General features: G+C 38.7%; 1 protein-coding gene across 4 annotated transcripts in view; it reads right to left on the bottom strand.

Annotated features, from left to right (window-relative positions):
- Nucleotides 1–22,525, bottom strand: part of TMLHE (trimethyllysine hydroxylase, epsilon) — a 117,862-nt gene that overhangs the window by 26,229 nt on the left and 69,108 nt on the right. For all 4 annotated transcript variants that reach the window (XM_025460498.3, XM_025460499.3, XM_025460503.3 and 1 more), the window contains one exon: nucleotides 20,819–21,055. In XM_025460498.3, coding sequence (XP_025316283.1) covers nucleotides 20,819–21,055 — 237 coding nt within the window. The remainder of the gene's footprint in view (nucleotides 1–20,818; nucleotides 21,056–22,525) is intronic.

A 22,525-nucleotide genomic window follows, 5' to 3' on the forward strand; every position in this document is an offset into this window, starting at 1 on the left:
TAAACATAGATTTAATATATGAACTAGTAATTACATTCCTAGAAGTCTACTCAAAAGAAATGAAAACATATCTATATAAACACGTACATAAATTTTCACAGCAATATTATTAGGAATATCTCAAACTAGAAATAATCTAAATATCCATTATTGTTGAATGTATAAACAAAATGTGATATATTTATAATAAAATACTACTCAGCAACTAAAGTGGTACATTTTACAACATGGATGAACTTAGAAAACATTTTGCTAAGTGAGAGACTCCTGCATGGCTCAGTTTTTGTGCGGCTGCCTTCGGCTCAGGTGGTGATCCCGGGATTCTGGGATCGAGTCCCGCATCGGGCCCCCCACAGGGAGTCTGCTTCTCCCTCTGCCTGTGTCTCTGCCTCTCTCTCTCTCTGTGTCTCTCATGAATAAATATTAAAAAAACATTTTGTTAAGTGAAAGAAAGCTGACATGAAAGACCATATATCATATGATTCCATTTATATAAGATGTCCAAAATCTGTAGACACAGAATTTAAATTAGTAATTATCAAAGGCTTTGTATGTGGTGGGGTTCAGGAGTGGGGAGTGACTGTTTAATGGGTATGAGGAAACTTTTGGGGTGATAGAAATGTCCAAAAACTGGATTGTGATGATGATTCCATGACTTTGTAAGTACATTAATAATTACTGAATTGTTCATTTAAAACATTATTTTACGATATACAAATAAAAACTTTAAAAATGTTTTAAAGCTTTAAAAATGCTAATGTACTAAATATCCTAATTCAAAGAGGTTTCCAGGATAAAAAAGCAAGACTAAAGTATATATTAACAAAACCACACTTTAAATATAAAAATAAACCACATCTTTTTTATCCATTCATCTTTCGTTGGACACCGAGGCTCCTTCCACAGTTTGGCTATTGTGGACATTGCTGCTAGAAACTTTGGGGTGCAGGTGTCCCGGCGTGTGGTTTATGTATACAGTGGAATATTCCTCAGCCATTAGAAACGACAAATACCCACAATTTGCTTCAACGTGGATGGAACTGGAGGGTATTATGCTGAGTGAAGTAAGTCAATCGGAGAAGGACACACATTATATGTTCTCATTTATTTGGGGAATATAAATAATAGTGAAAGGGAATATAAGGGAAGGGAGAAGAAATGTGTGGGAAATATCAGAAAGGGAGACATTACATAAAGACTCCTAACTCTGGGAAACGAACTAGGGGTGGTGGAAGGGGAGGAGGGCGGGGGGTGGGGGTGACTGGGTGACGGGCACTGAGGGGGGCACTTGACGGGCTGAGCACTGGGGGTTATTCTGTATGTTGGTAGATTGAACACCAATAAAAAATAAATTTATTAAAAAATAAATATAAAAATAAAGATAAGTTAGAAGAAAGAATGGAACACTTAATAGAATGCAAAGAGTAAGCCTAAGAAGGGTCGGGTCGTGATCCTGGGATCTGGGATCGAGTCCCACGTTGGGCTCCCTGAGGAGCCTGTTTCTCCCTCGGCCTGTGTTTCTGCCCCTCTCTCTCAGTCTGTCTCTCATGAATAAATAAATAAATCTTTTAAAAAATTAAGATACCTACAAAAACCTTGGATATTTGGAAATTAAAGAACATGATTGTAGTTAATACACGGTGAGAGGGGATCCCTGGGTGGCTCAGCGGTTTGGCGCCTGCCTTTGGCCCAGGGTGCGATCCTGGGGTCCTGGGATCGAGTCCCGAGTTGGGCTCCCTGCATGGAGCCTGCTTCTTCCTCTGCCTGTGTCTCTGCCTCTCTCTCTCTCTCATAAATAAATACATAAATCTTTAAAAAAAAATACATGGTGAGATACTTGAAAATTAACATAATTCTACTTAATACATGGTTAAAGAAAGAAAAGGGAAATTAGAAAATATGTTGTACTTAATGATCACAAAAACAAAACATATCAATATTTGTGGGGATGCAGCAAAAAGGGCTTAGAGGCAAAACTATAGCTTTAAATGATTATATTAGAAGAGACTAAATGTAAAATTGCTGGTTGCTAGAAGGGAAGGGGGTAAGGAGATGAGCAAAATAGGTAAGGGGAAGAGGGAGATACAGGCTTCCAGATATGGGATAAATAAGTCATGGGAATAAAAGGCACATCACAGGGAAGACAGTCCATGATGTTGTAATAGCACTGTGTGGTGACAGGTGGGAGTTACACTTGTGGTGAGTGTAGTATCACTTATTGAGTGTTGAATCACTATGCGGTACACCTGAAACTAATGTAACTTGTTTTTCAGCTATACTCAGATAAAAAATTTAAAGGGAAAAGAATAATAAAAAAGGCTAAATGTATAAAATCAATGACCTTAGGTTCTACCTTAGGCAACTTGAAGACTGAGAATAAATCAAGCCAGAAACATATAAAAATAAGAGAATAATGAAGAAGATAAGAACACAAATCAATAAGGTAGAAACAAATAATGGAGAAAAATAACAAACCAACAAGATGGCTCATTGAAATGACCAAGAAAATTGTTAGACTCTTAGACTCAACAAGATAAACATAGAGCAATTATTACCAATACCAAGCATCTGATATCACTGGAGCCTACAGACTTTAGGAAAACAATAAGCAAATATTATGAATGATTTTATGACTACAGATTTGACAACTTAGGTAAAATGTACACATTTCTTGAAACACTAAGGAGGAAACAGAATCTTATTAGCGCTATATGGCAAACACTGAATATTCAAAACCATCCCATAAGATAAAGTCCATCCACACAGACAGGTTCTCTAGTAAATTCTAGGAAACATTTAAGATGGAAATAATAAAGTATTATACAGATTCTTTGCTAAACCAGAGTTTTACAAAATTAGCATAACACCAAAATATTTAAAAAGTCACCAAAAAAGAAAATTGCAGATCAATGTCCCTCTTGAACCTAGATGAAATATTTCTCAACCTGATATTAAGCTGAAACCAGCTGTGTATTCAGTTACCTATTTATTGCTTCTTAGTTCCAAATGCATCTTTCCTTACATAGTATATGTTCTCTAAGAATCCTTTAAGCATTTCTCCTTGAGAGTGAGCACAATACTTAAAATTTCTCAGTAGAAGGCGCTGAAGGGACGGGAGAAAGAAGTTCTCTTGATAGTATCTCTGGACCTGGCCAGGACTCTACTGTGTGATTGTGAGCATGTCAGCCCCTTGGGGCCCAGGACTTGGTCCTTATGCAGCCTTTCAGCCTCAGCCTGGTGAAAACCTTTCCACAACCCTCTCAACATGGAGCTTCCACATGACTTGCAGGTAGCCTCCTGCGTTCTACAGGGACATACACTGAATGGTAATCCTGCAAGTTCCCATCCCTCACTCTCATCTCTGTACTATCTGTGTGCTCTTAATTCTTTCTGCTTTCATTGGCATCCAGACTTCTTTTGCATACTCATACCACCTTGCTGACTGCCTGTTCTCCTGCTTGTACTCTGAGAGGTGGCCTATTGTTTGCTTAGCAACTCTAGTCCAGCTCTTGCCTAGCCAAAACAGCAAACTTCTCTGATATCAGGTGGCTGAACCATGCTTTCTTTGAGGTTGGAACCCCTTAGATACTCTGCCTCAGACCTAGGGTACTATACTGAATTTCATTAGATCTTACAATTTCTCTCTTATTATAGCCTCATAATACCTTATATTAGGCTCCTGTGTGAAGCTCAGCTGGGAAGATGTCAGAATAGGAGGACCCTAAGCAAGCTCATCTCCTCCCATGGATACAACTAGATAACAGTCACATCAGTGTAAATAACCCAGAAAATGGATCTGAAGACTGGAAGAACAATTTAACTAAAGGTAGTTAACTAAAGGTAAAGAAGAGGCCACACTGAAGAGGGAGGGAGGATGGAGACTTGGTAGGGAGCAAAACATGCCATGGCCTCTCTGTGATGGGGAGGGAGTCACTGGCTTGTAGAAGGGCAAAAAACAGACTTTCACACTGGCAAGGCCACACAGGGAAAATGAATCCCCATAACATTTGGCTCTGGAAATGAGAAGGCCCAAATTTCATGAGTTCATACAACCAGTAGGACTTAAATCCTGGAATCTAAAAAATTGCCAGTTCAGCTCTGGGAGAGTCCAGTGGGTGTTCAAAGTTGAGTTCCTCCCCTTAAAGAGACAACAGAACAAATGGCCCTCAGAGATAGAGTACAGAAGCAGCAGTTTGAAAAATGCCAGGGGCAGATGGAAAGGAGAGTGATTTGCTCACATCAGAGCATGGCCCAGAGAGGCAAGGATGACAGGGAGGCCCCGCCAGGAATGGAAGAATTGGCAGGCACCACTTCCTGCCCCCAAATCCCAGCATAAACACAAGGCCATCTGTGAAAAGCACTACAGTGTCCATACTCATTACCTAGCTTGCTTACACCAAGCCACACCCCCTCACACTTGGGCAGATCAGTCCAGTCTAGTCATACTTCTGTCTCAGTGTGGTGTCTCCCCCCACCCCCCAATCAAAAGACCAGCCAAAACACCATCAACACCTGATCTCCCAACCTGCAGGATTTACATGATTTCAGTCACGGCAGTGGCAGGATGTCCCATTAAACAAACACAGCAGCACACAGCTGGTTAAAATGGGCCCCAGTCCTGCTGGGGATCAAACACTGCCCAAAACAGGCAAAGAGAACCTCTTCAGACAACTGGACTGAAGGCAAAAGAGACCAGGACTAAAAAGCAGGCATACACAACACACATAGGAGATACTCCCTGGAGCTCCAGGCCTCGGGGAACAGGGGACACTGCGCTCCAGGGCACTACAGGACCCCTTCTTCATAAGGCCATTACCCGCCAGGAGCAAGAGACATACCTGATGTTCCTAACACACAGAAACAGGCACAGAGAGTTAGACAAAAGGAGGACACAAAAATATGTCCCAAATGAAATAACAGAACCAAACCACAGCAAGACATGTAAGCAAAAATGGATGTAAGAATATGCCTGATAGAGAATTTAAAGTAGCGATCACAAAGATACTCACTGGACCTGAGAAAAGAGAGGAGGATGTCAGTAAGAGCCTTATCAAAGAGACAAAAGAAGAACCAATCAGAGATGAAGAACACAATACATGAAACTAAAAATACACTTGACATAATAAATAGCAGGCTAGAGGAAGCAGAGGAGTCAATCGGTGACCTGGAAGACAGAGTAATGGGAAGTAATCAGGCTGAGCAGCTGAGACGAAAAGAAATTATGCAAAATAAGAATAGCCTTAGAAGGACGCCTGGGTGAATCAGTGGTTGAGCATCTGCCTTTGGCTCAGGTCATGATCCTGGGGTCCTGGGATCAAGTCCTGCATCAGGCTCCCTGAGGGAACCCCGATTCTCCCTCTGCCTGTGTCTCTGCCTCTCTCTGTGTGTCTCTCATGAATAAATTAATAAAATCTTTAAAAAAAATAGTCTTAGGAAAATCAGCCACTCCGTCAAGCATAATAACATTCACATTCCAGGGATCCCAAGAGAATAAGAGAGAGACAAAAGGGGACAGAACATTGATTTGCAGAAATAATAGCTGGAAACTTCCTTAATCTGGGGAAGGAAACAGATATCCAGATGCAGGAGGCACAGAGATCCGCCCCCCGCCCCAAATCAACTCAAGGAAGTCCACACCAAGACACATAGTAGTTAAAATGGCAAAAAGTAATGATAAGGAAAAAATTTTAAAGCAGCAAGAGAAAAGAAGACAGTCATATACAAAAGAAACCCCATAAGACTTATAGCAGAATTTTTCAGCACAAAGTTTGCAGGCCAGAGGGGAGTGGCAGGATATATTCAGAGGTCTAAAAGGAAACAATCTTCAGTCAAGAATGCTCTATCCAGCGAGGCTGTTGTTCAGAATAGAAGGAGAGATAAAGAGTTTCCCAGACAAACCAAACCTAAAGGGCTTCATGACCACTAAACCAACCCTATAACAAATGTTAAAGGGGACTCTGAGTGGAAAGGAAAGACCAAAAAGGAGAGTATGAAAAGTCAAAAACACAAAGGCAGTAAAGATAAGTATTTCTGTAAAGATCAGTCAAGGGATTCATAAAATAAAATAATGTAAAATATGACACCATAAACCTAAAATATAAGGAGGAGAGGAGTAAAGACTTGGTTCAAACATAAATGACCAGCGACTAAATATAGGCCTCTATATGCAGAAGATGTCATATACAAACCTAATGTAACGACAAATCAAAAACTGGTAATAAATATGCAAGGAATAAAGAGAAAGGAATCCAAGCATATAACTAAAGAAAGCCAGCAAAATGTGAAAGAGAGCAAGAGAAAAAAAATGATCAGAGAAAAACTACAAAAACAACCACAAACAAGTAAGAAAATGGCAATAATACATATTTATCAATAATTACTTCGAAAGTAAATGAACTAAACAACTCAATCAAAAGACATAGAGTGACAGTGGATAAAAAGACAAAATCCATCTATATGCTGCCTACAAGAGATTCATTATAGACCCAAAGAGACCTGCAGATTGAAAGTGAGGAGATGGAGAAACATCTATCATGCAAGTGGATGTGATGTCAAAAGCAAGCTGTTGTATGAATACTTGTATTGGAAAAAATAGACTTTACAGCAAAGAGTGTAAGAAGAGACAAAGAAGTACACTATTCAATAGTAAAGGGGAAAATCCAACAAGAAGATATAACAATTGAAAGTACGCACCCAACATGGGAGCACCCAAATACATAAAAGTTAATAATGAACATAAAGGAATTTATTGATAGTAATAGAATAATAGTGGGAGTCTTTAACACCCCACTTACATCAATTGACAGATTATACAAACAGAAAATCAAAAGGAAACAATGGCTTTGAATGTCACGCTGGACCAGATGGATTTAACAGGTAAACATTCAGAACATTTCATCCTAAAACAGCACAATACGCATTCTTTTCAATGTGCAGGGAACATTATCCAGAATAGATCACATATTAGCCCACAAAACGAGTCTCAACAAATTCATGAATATCAAAGTCCCATCATGTATCTTTTGTGGCCATAATGCCATGAAACTAGAAGTCAATCACAAGAAAAACTCTGGAAAAACCACAGATACATGAAGGTTAAATTACATGCTACTACACAATCAATGGGTCAATCAAAAAAATCAAAGAATAAATAAAAATGGAGACAAGTAAAAGTGAAAACACAACAGTCCAAAATACTTGGGATGCAGCAAAAGCTGTTCTAAAAGGGAAGTTTATAGCAATACAGGCTTACCTCAAGAAGCAAGAAAAATCTAAAATAAACAACCTAACCTTACACCTAAAGGAGTTAGAAAAACAACAAGTGAAGCCTAAAACCAGCAGAAGAAAGGAAAAAATGAAGATTAGAGAAGAAGTAAATGAGATAGAAACTAAAACAGTAGAGGAGATCAATGAAACCAGGAGCTGGTTCTTTGAAAAATTGCACAATTGATAAAACTCAGCCAGACTTATGAAAAAGAAAAGAGAAAGGACCCAAATAAATAAAATCACAAATGAGAGAGAAATCACACCCAACAACCAACACCACAGAAATACAAAAAATCATAAAAGACTATGATGGAAAACTATATGTCAACAAATTGGCCAACCTGGAAGAAATGGATAAATTTCTAGACACATATAAACTACCAAAACTGAAAAAAGAAGAAATAGAAAATTTGAACAAAATGATAACCAGCAAAGAAATTGAGTCCATATTAAAAAAACTCCCAATAAGCAAAAGTCCACGGTCAGACGGATTCCTGGCAGAGTTCTACCAAACATTTAAAGAGTTAATACCTGTTCTCAAACTTTAAAAAAAATAGAGATGGAAGGAAAACTTGCAAAATCATTCTATGAGGCCAGTATCACTCTGATATGAAAACCAGATAAAGACATCACAAGAAAAGGGGAAGCACCGGCAAATATTTCTGATGAACATAGGTGCAAAAATCCTCCACTAATTACTAGCAAGTCAAATCCAATAGTACATTTAAAAAATAATTCACTACACACAAGTGGGATTTATTCCTAGGATGCAATTGTGTATCAATATTTGCAAATCAATCAGTGTGATACATCACATCAGTGAGAGAAAGGATAAGAACCATATGATCATTTCACTAGATGCAGAAGGAGCATTTGATGAAGCACAACATCCATCCATGATAAAAGCCTCAACAAAGTAGGTCTAGAGGGAACATATCTCAATATAATAAAGGCCATATTTGAAAAGCCCACAGCTAACATCATACACAATGATGAAAAACAGAGCTTTCCCCTAAGGTCAGGAATAGGACAAGGATGCCCACTCTCACCACTGCTGTTCTACATAGTACTGGAAGGCCCAGCCTCAGCAGTCAGACAACAGAGAGAAATAAAAGGCCTCCAAATCAGTAAGTAAGAAGCCAAACTTCCACTTTTTGCAGATGACAGGGTACTCTACATAGAAAAGACTCCCAACGACTCTACCAACAACTACTGGAAAGAAAGGGGAATTGAGTAAAGGTGCAGGAGACGAAATCCACGTGCAAATCCACGCTTGCATCCCTGTACACTAATAATGAAGCAGCAGAAAGTGAAATGGAGAAAACCGTTCCAGAGAGTGTCCAAGAGGGCGGAGGAGCCGGAGCCCTGCGTTTCTCGTCGGGTCCCAGGAATTCAGCTAGCTAGCTCTCAAATCATTCTGAACACCTGCGAACTCAACCTGACACCTAAGAAAATAGCGGCAACTCTACAAACACAAAAGCTACCACTTTCTGCAAGGTTGGAGGTGTGGAGAAGTGAATCCAAGGTGACGTGTGGGAAGAGGAGTCATGGGGCAGGGAGTCTCCATCAGCTGGCTATTGGTAAGGGCCCGAGCAGCAGGGTGCAAAATGAGAACTTCTAGAAGTCTGTTCCAGGGGGGACCCCCCGGCGCTGGGTGGGGGGGGGTGTGAAGCTGGGGCGAATCTTCGGGGGGACAGTGTGTCTCGGGATCCCTGGGTCACAGGAAGCCTGGGGTGCCCGAGCCGCACAGGTCCTCGGCAGCAGAGCGGGAAGCCGGCTGCAATGAGCAGCCCAGGAGTGGGCTCTCAGCTCCGGATTGCCATAAACTGCAAACTGCGCCATGGTGGGCGACCGCTCCCTGAGCAAGGCCCTAGAGAGCAGCAGAACCCCCGGGCCACCCCCTGCCTCCCCCGGAAGGAGCACTGTGGGTACCTCCGCAGGTGTTTGCAGGGTTTGGACCCTCGAAATGGGGTCGTGTGCCCGAGATAGAAATGCTTGGTCGCCGGCTGAGTGAGCAACGGAATGCGGAGACCATGGACACAGGAGTGACTGCTTTTTCCCAGAGAGCACACTGAGGAGTGGGGGCCCCAAGCTTTCCGCTCCAGGGCTGGGGGTGGGGAGGCCCCATTTTCATTCTCCTTCTGTAAAGCAAAGCAGGAGGCCTGCAGGGAACAAAAGCCCCATAGAGCAGATGCTTTAGCCTGGCCCCCTGGAGAGGGCGGTGTGATTCCACGGGTGGGGGGGGGGGCGCATCAGCGCAACAGTCCCTTCCCCAGATGACCAGCAAGAACATCTAGCTAAGAGCAAGTTTACCGATCACGCAGAAATGCAAAAATGCAGTGCTGGGAAAAATAGTAGATAGAATTCATGTTATTTCCTCCATGATTCTTTAGTCTTTCAATTTTAATTTTTTCTCTTTCCTTTTTCGACCAATTCTTTATATTATCAACTCTTTTAAAAAGATCTTTTTTTAATTTTAATTTTTACACTTACATTCTATCCTTTCATTGTATTTCATTTTATTTTTGTTTATGTATGTTTTTCTTTCTTTACAATTTTGGGATGCACTTTCTTCTAACAAACAGACCAAAATACACTAAAATATAATGTATTCTTATCTTCTGCTCACCTCTCTGTTTATATTCTTTTTTTGTGTGTGTGTCTTTTAACTTTCATTTTGACAGTTCCATTCTATCCTTTCATTGTATTTTATTTTATTTTTATACATATATAGATTTTCCTTTCTTTATGATTTTGGGTTCTACTCTTCTAACAGACCAAAATACACACAGGATCCACCGCACTGCTCTCTTCTGTTCACCTGTCTGAATATATTGTCTCTTTTTATTTTTTTTTTCGGTTTTGGGTCTCTTCTGATTTGTTTAGTATGTTTCTCTGGGATCATTGTTTCTATTTTAGTACCTTTTTCTCTTATTCATTTATTTTTCTTTGGACAGAAAGACAAGATGGAAAAAGTCACCTCAAAACAGAAAGCAAGAGGCAGCACTGACTGCCAGGGACCTAACTGGTATGGATATAAGTAAGATTTCAGAACTAGAGTTCAGAATAACAAATATAAAGATACTAGCTGTGCTTGAAAAAAGCATAGAAGATACTAGAGAATCCCCTCTGCAGAAATAGAAGGACTAAAATCTAATAAGGTCAAAATCAAAGAGGGTATTAATGAGATGCAATAAAAAACTGGAGCTCTGATGGCTAAGAAAAATGGCACAGAACAGAGAATTAGTGACATAGAAGACAAAATAATGGAGAATAAAGGAGCTGAGAAAAAGAGAGATAAGCAGCTGATGGATCATGAAGGGAGAGTCTGAGAGATAAGTGATACCATAACTTGAAACAATATTAGAATATTGAGATCCCAAAAGAAGAGGAAGAGAGAGGCAAAGAAGGTATGTTGGAGCAAATCATAGCTGAGAACTTCCCTAATCTGGCGAAGTAACGGGCACTCTAGTCCAAGGGGCACAGAGAAACTCCCTCAAAATCAATAAAAATAGGTCAGTACCCTGACATAATGGTGAAACCTGCAATTCTGAGACAAAGTCCTGAAAGCATCTCTGGACAAGAGTTACATAGCCTTCAAGACTAGAAATATTATCTAGCAGCAGATTCTCCACAGAGACCTGAAGGCCAGAAAGGACTGTCATTATATATTCAGGGTGCTAAATGAGAAAAACATGCAGCCAAGAATACTTTATCCACCTAGGATGTCACTCAAAATAGGAGGAGAGATGAGCTTCCAGGGCAAATAGAAACTAAAGGAATTCTGGATCACTAAACCAGCCTTGGAATAAATATTAAAAAGGATCCTTTAAGTGAAGAGAGAGCCCAAAAGTAACAAAGACCAGGAAGTAACAAAGACAATATACAAAACCAGTAACTTTACAGGTAATACAATGGTACTTAATTCATATCTTTCAATAGTTACTCTGAATGTAAATGAGCTAAATGCTCCAATCAAAAGACACAGGATGTCGGATTGGATAAAAAAGCAAAACCTATCAATATGCTGTCTACAAGACACTTATTTTATTTTATTTTTAAAAAGATTTTATTTATTTATTCATGAGAGACACAGAGAGAGCAAGAGGCAGAGACACAGGCAGAGGGAGAAGCAGGCTCCATGCAGGGAGCCTGACGTGGGACTCGATCCTGGGACCCTAGGATAACGCCCTGGGCTGAAAGTGGCGCCAAACCACTTAGCCACCCGGGCATCCCTACAAGAGACTAATTTTAGACCAAAAAACAACTCCATATTGAAAGTGAGGGAGTGGAGATCCATTTATCACGCTAATGGACATGAAAAGAAAGCTGGGGTAGCAATCCTTATATCAGACAAATTAGATTTTAAACCAAAGACTGTAATAAGAGATGAGGAGGGCACTATATCATGATTAAAGGGTCTATCCAACAAGAAGATCTAACAATTGTAAATATTTATGCCCCTAACTTGGGAGCAGCCAATCATATAAACTGACTAATAACAAAATTTAAGAAACACATTGATAACAATATAGTAAGAGTACGGAGTTTATACCCCACTCACTTCAATGGACAGATCATTTAAGCAGATCAACAAGGAAACAAGGGCTTTGAATAACACACTGGACCAGATGTACTTTACAGATATATTCAGACCATTCCATCCTAATGCAACAGAATACACATTCTCCTCGAGTGTACATAGAACATTCTCCAGAACAGATCACTTACTGTGTCACAAATCAGGTCTCAACTGGTACAAAAAAGATTGGGATCATTCCCTGCATATTTTCAGACCACAATGCTTTGAAACTTGAAGTCCACCACAAGAGAAAATTTGGAAAGAATGCAGATACATGGAAGATAAAGAGCATCCTATTAAAGAATGAATGGGAAATTAAAGAAGAATTTTTTTCTTTTTTTCTTTTTGATTTTTTTAATTTATTTATGATAGTCACACAGAGAGAGAGAGAGAGAGAGAGAGAGAGAGAGAGGCAGAGTCACAGGCAGAGGGAGAAGCAGGCTCCATGCACCAGGAGCCCGACATGGGATTCAATCCCGGGTCTCCAGGATTGTGCCCTGGGCCAAAGGCAGGCGCTAAACCACTGCGCCACCCAGGGATCCCTAAAGAAGAATTTTTAAAGATCATGGAAGCAAATGAAAATGAAAAACACAACTGTTCAAAACCTTTGGGCAGCAAAGGTGGTCCTAAGAGGGAGGTATATGGCAATACAAGCCTTTCTCAAGACACAAGAAAGGTCTCAACTACACAACCTAACCATACACCTAAAGGAGCTGGAGAGAGAACAGCAAATAAAACCTAAACCCAGGAGGAGAAGAGAATTAATAAATATTAGATCAGAATTCAATGAAATAGAAACCAAAAGAACAGTAGGACAGATAAATGAAACTAGGAGCTGGTTCATTGAAAGAATTAATAAGATTGATAAGCCTCTAGGACAGACTTATCAAACAGAAAAGAGAAAGGACCCAAATTAATAAAATCAGGAATGAAAGAGGAGAGATCACAACCAATGCCAAAGAAATACAAACCATTATAAGAACATATTATGAGTAACTATATGCCAACAAATTAGGCCATCTGGAAGAAATGGATGTGTTCCTAAAAACATATAAACTACCAAAACTGAAACAAGAAGAAATAGAAAACATGAACAGACCCATAACCAGCAAGGAAATTGAATCAGTAATAAAACATCTCCCAACAAAAGAATCCAGGGCCAGATGGCTTCCCAGGGGAACTCTCCCAAACATTTAGAAAGAATTAATACCTATTTTTCTTTTTTTAAAAAAAGATATTTTATTTATTCATGAGACACACACATAGAGAGAGGCCAGAGACCCAGGCAGAGGGAGAAGCAGGCTCCATGCTGGGAGCCCGATGCGGAACTCAATCCCGGGTCTTCAGGATCATGCCCTGGGCCGAAGGCAGTGCTAAACCGCTGAGCCACCCAGGCTGCCCAATACCTATTTTTCTGAAGCTGTTTCAAAAATAGAAATGGAAGGAAAACCTTCAGATTCATTCTTTGAGGCCAGGATTACCTTGATCCCTGAACCAGACAAAGATCCCACCAAAAAGGGGAATTACAGACCAATATCCCTGATGAACATGGATGCTAAAATGCTCACAAAGATACTAACTAATAGGATCCAACACTACATTAAGAAGATAATTCACCATGATCAAGTGAGATTTATTCCTGGGCTGCAACTGTGATTCAACATCCTCAAATCAATAAGTGATACACCACATTAATAAGAGAATGGACAAGAACCATATGATCCTCTCAGTAGATGCAGAAAAAGCATTTGACAAACTATAGTATCCATTCTTGATTAAACCTCTTCGGACTGTAGGGATAGAGGGAACATTCCTTAGCATCTTAATAAGTCATCTATAAAAAGCCCAAAGCAAGTATCATTCTCAATGGGGAAAAATGGAGAGCCTTTCCTCTAAGATCGGAAACACGACAGGGATGTTCACTCTCACCACTGTTGTTCAGCATAGTACTGGAAATCTTAGCCTCAGCAATCAGACAACAAAAAGAAATAAAAGGCATTCAAATTGGCAAAGAAGAAGTCAAACACTCCCTCTTTGCAGATGACATGATACTGCATGTGGAAAACCCAAAAGACTCCACCCCAAGATTGCTAGAAGGCATACAAATTCAGCAAAGTGATAGGATAGGCTCAGTGGTTGAGCGTCTGCCTTTGGCTCAGGGCGTGATCCCGGGGTCCTGGGATTGAGTCCCACATTGGGCTTCCTGTGTGGAGCCTGCTTCTCTCTCTGCCTATGTCTCTGCCTCTCTCTTTGTGTCTCTCATTAATAAATAAATAAAATCTTTAAAAAATAACAGTGAGACTGAAGAAAGAAAAATTAAGGAAACTATCCCATTTACAATTGCACCAAAACCTCAGAAGATACCTAGGAATAAACCTACCAAAAAGGCAAAGGATCGGTACTCAGAAAGCTCTAGGACACTCATGAAAGAAATTGAGGAAGACACAGAGAAATGGAAAAACATTCCATGCTCATGTATTAAAAGAACAAATATTGTTAAAGTGTCTAGGATACCTAGAACAACCTGTACATTCAATGCAATCCCCATCAAAATACCATCAACTTTTTTTCACAGAGCTGGAACAAATAATCCTAAGATTTGTTTGGAACCAGAAAAGACCCCAAATATCCAAAGCAATCTTGAATAAGATAACCAAAGCTGGTGGCATCACAATGCCTGACTTCAAGCTGTATTACAAAGCTGTGATCATCAAGACAGTGTGGTACTGGCACAAAAACAGACACACATAGATCCATGGGACAGAGTAGAGAACCCAGAAATGGACCCTCAATTCTATGGTCAACTTAACTTGGGCAAAGTAGGAAAGAATATCCACTGGAAAAAAGACAGTCTCTTCAATAAATGGTGTTGGGAAAACTGGACTGCCACATGCAGAAGAATGAAACTAGACCATTCTCTTACACCAGCCATTTTGACAGGTGTGAGGTGATAGCTCATCGTGGTTTTTTATATATATATATTTTATATTCATGAGAGACACACAGAGAGAGGCAGAGACACAGGTAGAGGGAGAAGCAGGCTCCATGCAAGGAACCTGATGTGGGACTCGATCCCGGGAATCTGGGATCACTCCCTGAGCCAAAGGCAGACGCTGAACCGCTGAGCCACTCAGGTGTCCCTCATCGTGGTTTTGATTTGTATTTTCCTCATGTCAAGTGATGTTGAACATCTTTTCATGTGTCTGTCAGCCATGTGTATGCCTTCTTTGGAAAAATGTCTATTCATATCTTCTGCCTATTTTTTAACTGGATTATCTGTTTTTGGGTGTTGAATTTTATAAGTCCTTTAGCAACATTTTTCAAGATATATGTCCTGAGGCAAGGGAAACAAAAGCAAAAATAAACTATTGCCACTGCATCAAAATAAAAACTTTTGCAAAGTGAAGGAAACAATCATTAACAATACTAAGCAGCAATCTCTGGAATTGAAAAATATATTTGCAAATGACATATCTCATAAAGGGTTAGTATTCAATATATACAAGGAAATTACAGAAGGAAGGAATATATGCATGCCTAGCCAAATTATGGAAGCAGCCCAAGTGTTCATCAATAGATGAATAGATAAAGAAGATGTGGTATTTATATACATATATAATGGAATATTATTCAGCCATATAAAAGAATGAATCTTGCCATTTGCAACAGCATGCATGGAGCCAAAGAGTATAATGCTTAGTATAATGCTTAAGTAAAGTTAAGTCAGTCAGAGAAAGACAAATACCATATGATTTTACTCATGTGTGGAATTTAAGAAACAAAGCAAGCGAAGGAAAGAAAATGAAGAGAGAGAGACAAACCAAGAAACAGATGGCTAACTATAGAGAACACACTATTGGGCACTAGAGGGGAGGTGGGTGGGGATAGGTGAGACAGATGATGGGGATTAAGGAGGGAACTGGTCATGATGAGCACTGTGTAATGTACAGAATTGTTGAATCTCTATACTGTACACCTAAAGCTAATATAACACTGTATGTTAACTATTCTTCAATTAAAATTTTAAAATGAACAAAAAACCCTACTGGGTGGTATTCATCTCTTGATTGGACCCACAGTATTAACATACACACATACAGACACATAGACAAACACAGCCACTTGTGTATAGAGTAATAAATCATGACCAAGTACAGTCCATTCCCAGAGTACAAGGATTGGCTTAACATTTGAAATTAATATAATTTAACATAATAACAGAATAAAGAAGAATAAATGACACAATTATTTCTATTGATAATTGACATGAAGATAAAGCATTTATCAAAATTCAATACTCATTTATGATTCTAAAAAAATCTCAGGAACTGTGGAAGGGAAAATCAGCCAGCAGATAAAAGACATCACCAACACTTTTTCTTTAAAAGATTAATTAATTTATTTAAAGAGAGTGCACACAAGCAGGGGGAGGGAAGGAGGGAAAGGAAGAGGGAGAGAATCTCAAGCAGACTTCCTGCTGAGTATGAAGCCTGATGCAAGGCTTGATCTCATGACTCTGAGATCATGACCTGAGCTGAAATCAAGAGCTGACTGCTTAAGTGACTGAGCCACCCAGGCGCTCCATCAACACTCTTATATAGTTAATATTCCTGGCAAAATACTGAACACTTTTACCCTAAGGATGTCTGGTGTTACCACTCTTATTTAACATAGTACTGGATGTGTTAGCCAGTGTAGCATGGCAAGAAAAACAAATGAATAACATAAACATATCGATTGGAAAGAAAAAAAATATAACTATCCCTACAACATGATTTTCTAAGAAACCCAGAAAACAAATACTTTGAGCTAATGAATACTTTAGCAAGGCTAGGATACAACGCTAATTTAAAAAGAAATCAATTTTTTAATATAACGGCAGCAAATAACTTGAAAATAGTATTCAAATTTTATAATGCCATCAGAATATAAAAATAGGAATAAAATTAACAAAAGATATGTAAGATCTGTATCTTCAATACTATCAAACACTGCTAAGAGAAATTAAAGAAGACCTAAATAAATATAAAGATCAGGTTCATGGATTCCAAGACTCAAAAGTGTTAGTTTGTTAGTTATTGACAAGCTGATTTTAAGATATATATGGAAATATAAAGAATCTAGAACGAGGGCTGGCAAAATCCGATCTGTGGGACAAATCCAGCCCACTGCCCATTTTTATAAGTAATATTTATTGAAACAGGCACACTCATTCGTTTATATATTGTTTATAGCTGCTATTTTGCTTCCATAACAGTATTGAGTAGTTGTGATAAAGAACATTTGACCCCATTTACTATCTAGTCCTTTACAAAAAAATTTGTAGACCTCTAATCTAGAATATCCACAATGATCTTGAAAAAGAACAAAGTTGACAAACATATTATCTGACTTTATTACTGTAAACCTGCAGTAGCCAAGACATTGTGGAACTGTAATAAGGAACCACAAATAGATAATGGAATTAAATAGAGATCCCAGAGACAAACCTACATTTATATGATCATTTGATTTTTTAAAGATTTATTTGTTTATTTGAGAGAGAGAGAGAGACAGAGAGAGTGAGAGGGAAAGAGAGAGAGTGAGCACAAGCAGGGGGAGGAGCAGAGGGAGAGGGAGAAAGAATCCACAGGCAGGTTCCCTGCTGAGTGTGGAGCCTGATGTGGGAATTGATCCTGTGACCCTGAGATCATGACCTGAGCTGAAATGAAGAGCCAGAGGCTCAACTGACTGAACCACCCAGGCGCCCTGGTCATTTGATTTTTGACAAAGTTGCAAAGGCAATCCAATGGGGGGAAAGGAAGTTCTTTTCAACAAATGAGGCTATCTGGATATCCATATATAAAAAATATGAACTTCTACCTATACCTCATAACACAGAAAAAAATTGAGATAGATCACAGATTTAGATGTAAAAAATAAAACTATAACACCTTTAGAAAACAGAATCTCATCATGTCATGGGAGCAGTCAAAGATTTCTTTTTTTTTTTATTTACCATTTTTATGTTTTATTTATTTTTCGTGTTTTTTTATTGGAGTTTGATTTTTTATTTATTTTTATTTATTTATTTATTTATGTATTTATTTTTAAACATTTTTAAAATTATTTATTTATTTATGATAGTCACAGAGAGAGAGAGGCAGAGACATAGGCAGAGGGAGAAGCAGGCTCCATGCACCGAGAGCCCGATGTGGGATTCGATCCTGGGTCTCCAGGATCGCGCCCTGGGCCAAAGGCAGGCGCTAAACCGCTGCGCCACCCAGGGATCCCTGGAGTTTGATTTTTTAAAAGAATTTATTTATTTATTCATGAGACACACACACACACACACACACATACACACACACACACAGAGGCAGAGACACAAGCAGAGGTAGAAGCAGGCTCCACGCCAGGGGCCCGATGTGGGACTCGATCCCGAAACTCCAGGATCACGCTATGGGCTGAAGGCAGGTGCTGAGCCACCCAGGTGTCCCTTGGAGTTCAATTTGCCAACATATAGCATAACACCCAGTGCTCATCCCATCAAGTGCCCCCCTCAGTGCCCATCACTCAGTCACCCCATCCCCCCACCCGCCTCCCCTTCCACTACCCCTTATTTGTTTCCCAGAGTTAGGAGTCTCTCATGGTTTGTCTCCCTGTCTAATTTTTCCCATTCAGTTCCCCTCCTTTCCCTTATAATCCCTTTCACTATTTCTTATATTTCCCGTATGAGTGAAACCATATGTTTGACTGATACCCACCATTTGCTTTGACATGGAAAGATTTCTTATATGGATCACAGAAACAATAATCATTTAAAAAACTACCCAATTGTATTAAAATTTTCTGCTTATAAAAACACTGTTAAAAATAAATAGGTAAGCTACAGATTAGAAAATAATATTCCTAAAACATATACCAGGTAAGAAATAGTGACTAGGGTATGTAAAGAACTCCTAGAACTCAATAATGATAACCCAATGAAAAAATGGCAAAAGATATAACCAGATACTTCAGAAAATAAGATATATGAATGGCCAATAAGCACATGGAAAGATGCTCAACATCATCAGTCCTCAAAAAAATTGCAAATCAAACCCCAAAGAGATAACCACACTAATGGCTAACACTATTAAGATTGACAACACCAAATATTAGCAAGGATATGGAGCAGCTATAACTCTCATACATTGTTAATGACAATGTAAAATAAAACATCTACTTTAGTAAAAGTTCTGGCAATTGTTTATGAAATTGAACACTCACCTACTTTATGACCTAGCAGTTCCACTCCTAGCTATTTACGTGAGTAAAATGAAAACATGTATCTACAAAAATCCTTTTTTCTATGAATGCTCATGGCAGTTTTAATCATTATAACCCTGAATCAGAAACATTACAGGTGTTTACTCATAAAAAATCGGATTTATTCTATGGTATGAATTTCGAGAACAGGCAAAACTAATCTATGGTGGCAAAAATCAAAACAGTGATCTCCTCTAGGGAGAGTGTGCAAGGTTGGACTGGGAAGGAGTATAAGGGGACTTCCTACAGTGATGGTAATATTATGTATCTTATAGGGGTTTGGGTTATATAGGTATATGCATTTATCAAAACTCAGCAAGTGTATATTTGATATTCAAAATATAATTGTATGTAAATTTTATTTCAAAATTAAAAATTTGTAAACAAATATTGAACTCTAAAGATGTTAATATGGAAGTATTTAGGGGGACATGTAGTCATATCTACACTGTACATTTTTTTACAATGTACTTTGAAATGCATCAAAAATAAGATTGACAGATATATAGATAAACAGACAGATAATAAAACAAGCATAGGAATACTTCCTGGTAGAACCTAGGTGGTAGGTCTATGGGTTTTACTGTAAATGCTTTCAACTTTTCAATATGTTTAAAAATGTTTACAGGGCAGCCCGGGTGGCTCAGCAGTTTGGCGCTGCCTTCAGCCCAGGGCCTGATCCTAGAGACCTGGGATCGAGTCCCATGTCAGGCTCCCTGCATGGAGCCTGCTTCTCCCTCTGCCTGTGTCTCTGCCTCTCTCTCTCTCTGTGTGTCTCTCATGGATAAATAAATAAAATCTTTAAAAAAATGCTTACTATCAAATGTTGGAAAAAATATTGCGTATGTACTCATTGTTCTAGGGAATGGCGATACAAGAAATGACTAAGGTGGTGTTTTTCAGAATAGGTTATCCAATGGAAATGGATTAGCATTTGTGTAGTTCATATTACCATCCACGGACACAGGCAGGGGCAACAATTTATTTTTATCTTTACAACACGGTGTGGAGAAGCAAGCTTAGAAATGAGTGGAGATGATGAGTTCAATTTTGAATATGATGTGCTTTGCAATCGTATAAGATATCTAAGTGGCAATATCTAGTAGACTATTGGATATATACATCAGGAGATTTGCATAAATCTGGGCTACCGATAAATGTTGTGGTTGTCATGCCTTTGGGTACTCTAGCTGTTTGGTCAGTGAGCACAATTTAGTAACTTTTTAATTTTATTTATTTTTTTAAATTTTTATTTATTTATTTATGATAGTCACACACACACACACAGAGAGAGAGGCAGAGACATAAGCAGAGGGAGAAGCAGGCTCCATGCACCGGGAGCCCGAGGTGGGATTCGATCCCGGGTCTCCAGGATCGCGCCCTGGGCCAAAGGCAGGCGCTAAACCACTGTGCCACCTAGGGATCCCAACTTTTTAATTTTAATAGTGTCTTCATTTTAAAATACTATCTCAAATATCTGCTCCCCTCAAATCTAGTATTCTTTACCTGTTGGCCTATTTTTCCATGGGAAGTACAATAAGAACAGAAATTGTACTAGTAAAAAGCTATAAAACAGCAAGATTAAAATGGTCAATATAAGAATTTTAGGGCTTTTCATTAGGCTAATAATTTGAAGGTTAATAATTAGTAAAAACATTACACTGGTTCTTTGGTACTCACCTGATCAAATAGAGTTCTTTATTCCATGGGTAGATATTTAAGACTGGCCCAACCCCAATCATGTGGTTGTGACATTCTCCAACATTTTCAATATATTCATGCTTCAATGGTACTTTGGTGAGGAGTTCAAATTCCTCAGGTGCCTTTTGAAGTACCTGTTCCGCTGCATAGAATCCATCTACCAGCAGTGTCCTCCCACCTGTTCCTTCATGCTTAAGACAGTGAAACACTTGAATGCTAAAGAGAGAAAAAATTAAATTCTTCTGTTCAGGGGAGAAAAGAGAGCATATAAAAATATTTAAAGATTATATATGAAAAATTAATAAATCTACTTATACCATTTTCATTTCTAGATTAATCATTTTCCCTAATAGCCAGTTGTACTTTTTTGTGCTTTGATATATCAATGCCACTACAGGTTTCTTCTAAACATATTCAATATTAATTAAAACCTATATGCGCCAGATCCTGGGGATACAGTCATGAATAAGATATAGTTTCTGTTTTAAAAAAATTACACAGTCTAGTAGGAAATCATGAGGCAAATAAATAACAGTAAAATATGACAGGGACTATAATCAAGTTGTATACAAGATAGAGGGTCCATAAAGAAAGAACATTATTTACAAAGTATATTTAAGGAAGAGGGCAAGAAGTTCCTGTCAGTAAAGCACAGAGAATTATGAAAGGATTTTAAACTGGGAAACTCTATGGTCACATTAACATTTTTAAGACTTGATTCTGATGATAGTATGGGAGACGGACTGGATGGAAGCAAGATGACAGAAAATGTAGAAAACAATGTGGTAACTGAAATAGACAAAAATACCAAGGGCTTGAGCTTAGAGAAGACATATTGTAGGAACAGAACTGACAAGATTTAATAACTGATTAAATGGGGTGGAGAAACAAGAAGCAAAAATCTAGAATGACTTCAGGTTATTCCCTTGGTTAACTTGTCATTTGCTAAGATGGAGAATGCATGCAGAAGTATAATTGATCATAACCTCATAAGAGGTTGAGGTAGAAGTTCAGTTTAGGGGCCATGTTGAAATAGTTGAGTCATATATGGGTGAAAATATTAATAGGGAAAGGAAAGGGGACCTAATGGGCTGGAAAATTGCCCTAAAAGTTTCAAATTAACAAGGGGGAAAGAAAATTAATAGTAATTTAGAAAATAAATAAAAGTAAATAATGAAGTAAAATAAGTAAAAAACTATGAATGCAGGTAGAAGGAATAAAATCAAGGAAAACCTAATATAAATACAATTAAAATGAGAAACGTCAGTTCTGGACTCAAGCTTTCTGTGAAACTTCTAGGTCAAGATTGTTCAGTACCTAGTTGAAGGTATTTAACCTAGAAGATAGGCCAATTTAGTAGTTTGTGGGTGATAGCCAAAGCCAAGAGCACAGAAAAAGTCATTTGGAGAGAACATTTCAAGTAAGAAAAGAAGGACAATGAGAAAACCTGAAGGAACAACAATATCTAGGACATGGACAGAGGAAAATAAGCCAGCAAAGGATGCTGAGGAAAAGTGGTCAGAGATGTAGGAAGAAAACTAAAAAAGAAAGGATACGTAAGAACAGTTAGTGGTTAACACCATGCCCCAGGGGGCAAGTAAGATGAAGACTGAAAGGTATACACTAAGTATGACAATAAGTTAGTTGCTGGTGACGTTGGAGAGAGTAATTTTATTTTTGTTATTT

This window comes from Canis lupus, chromosome X, assembly GCF_003254725.2.
Source record: "Canis lupus dingo isolate Sandy chromosome X, ASM325472v2, whole genome shotgun sequence".
Lineage (NCBI taxonomy): Eukaryota > Metazoa > Chordata > Mammalia > Carnivora > Canidae > Canis > Canis lupus.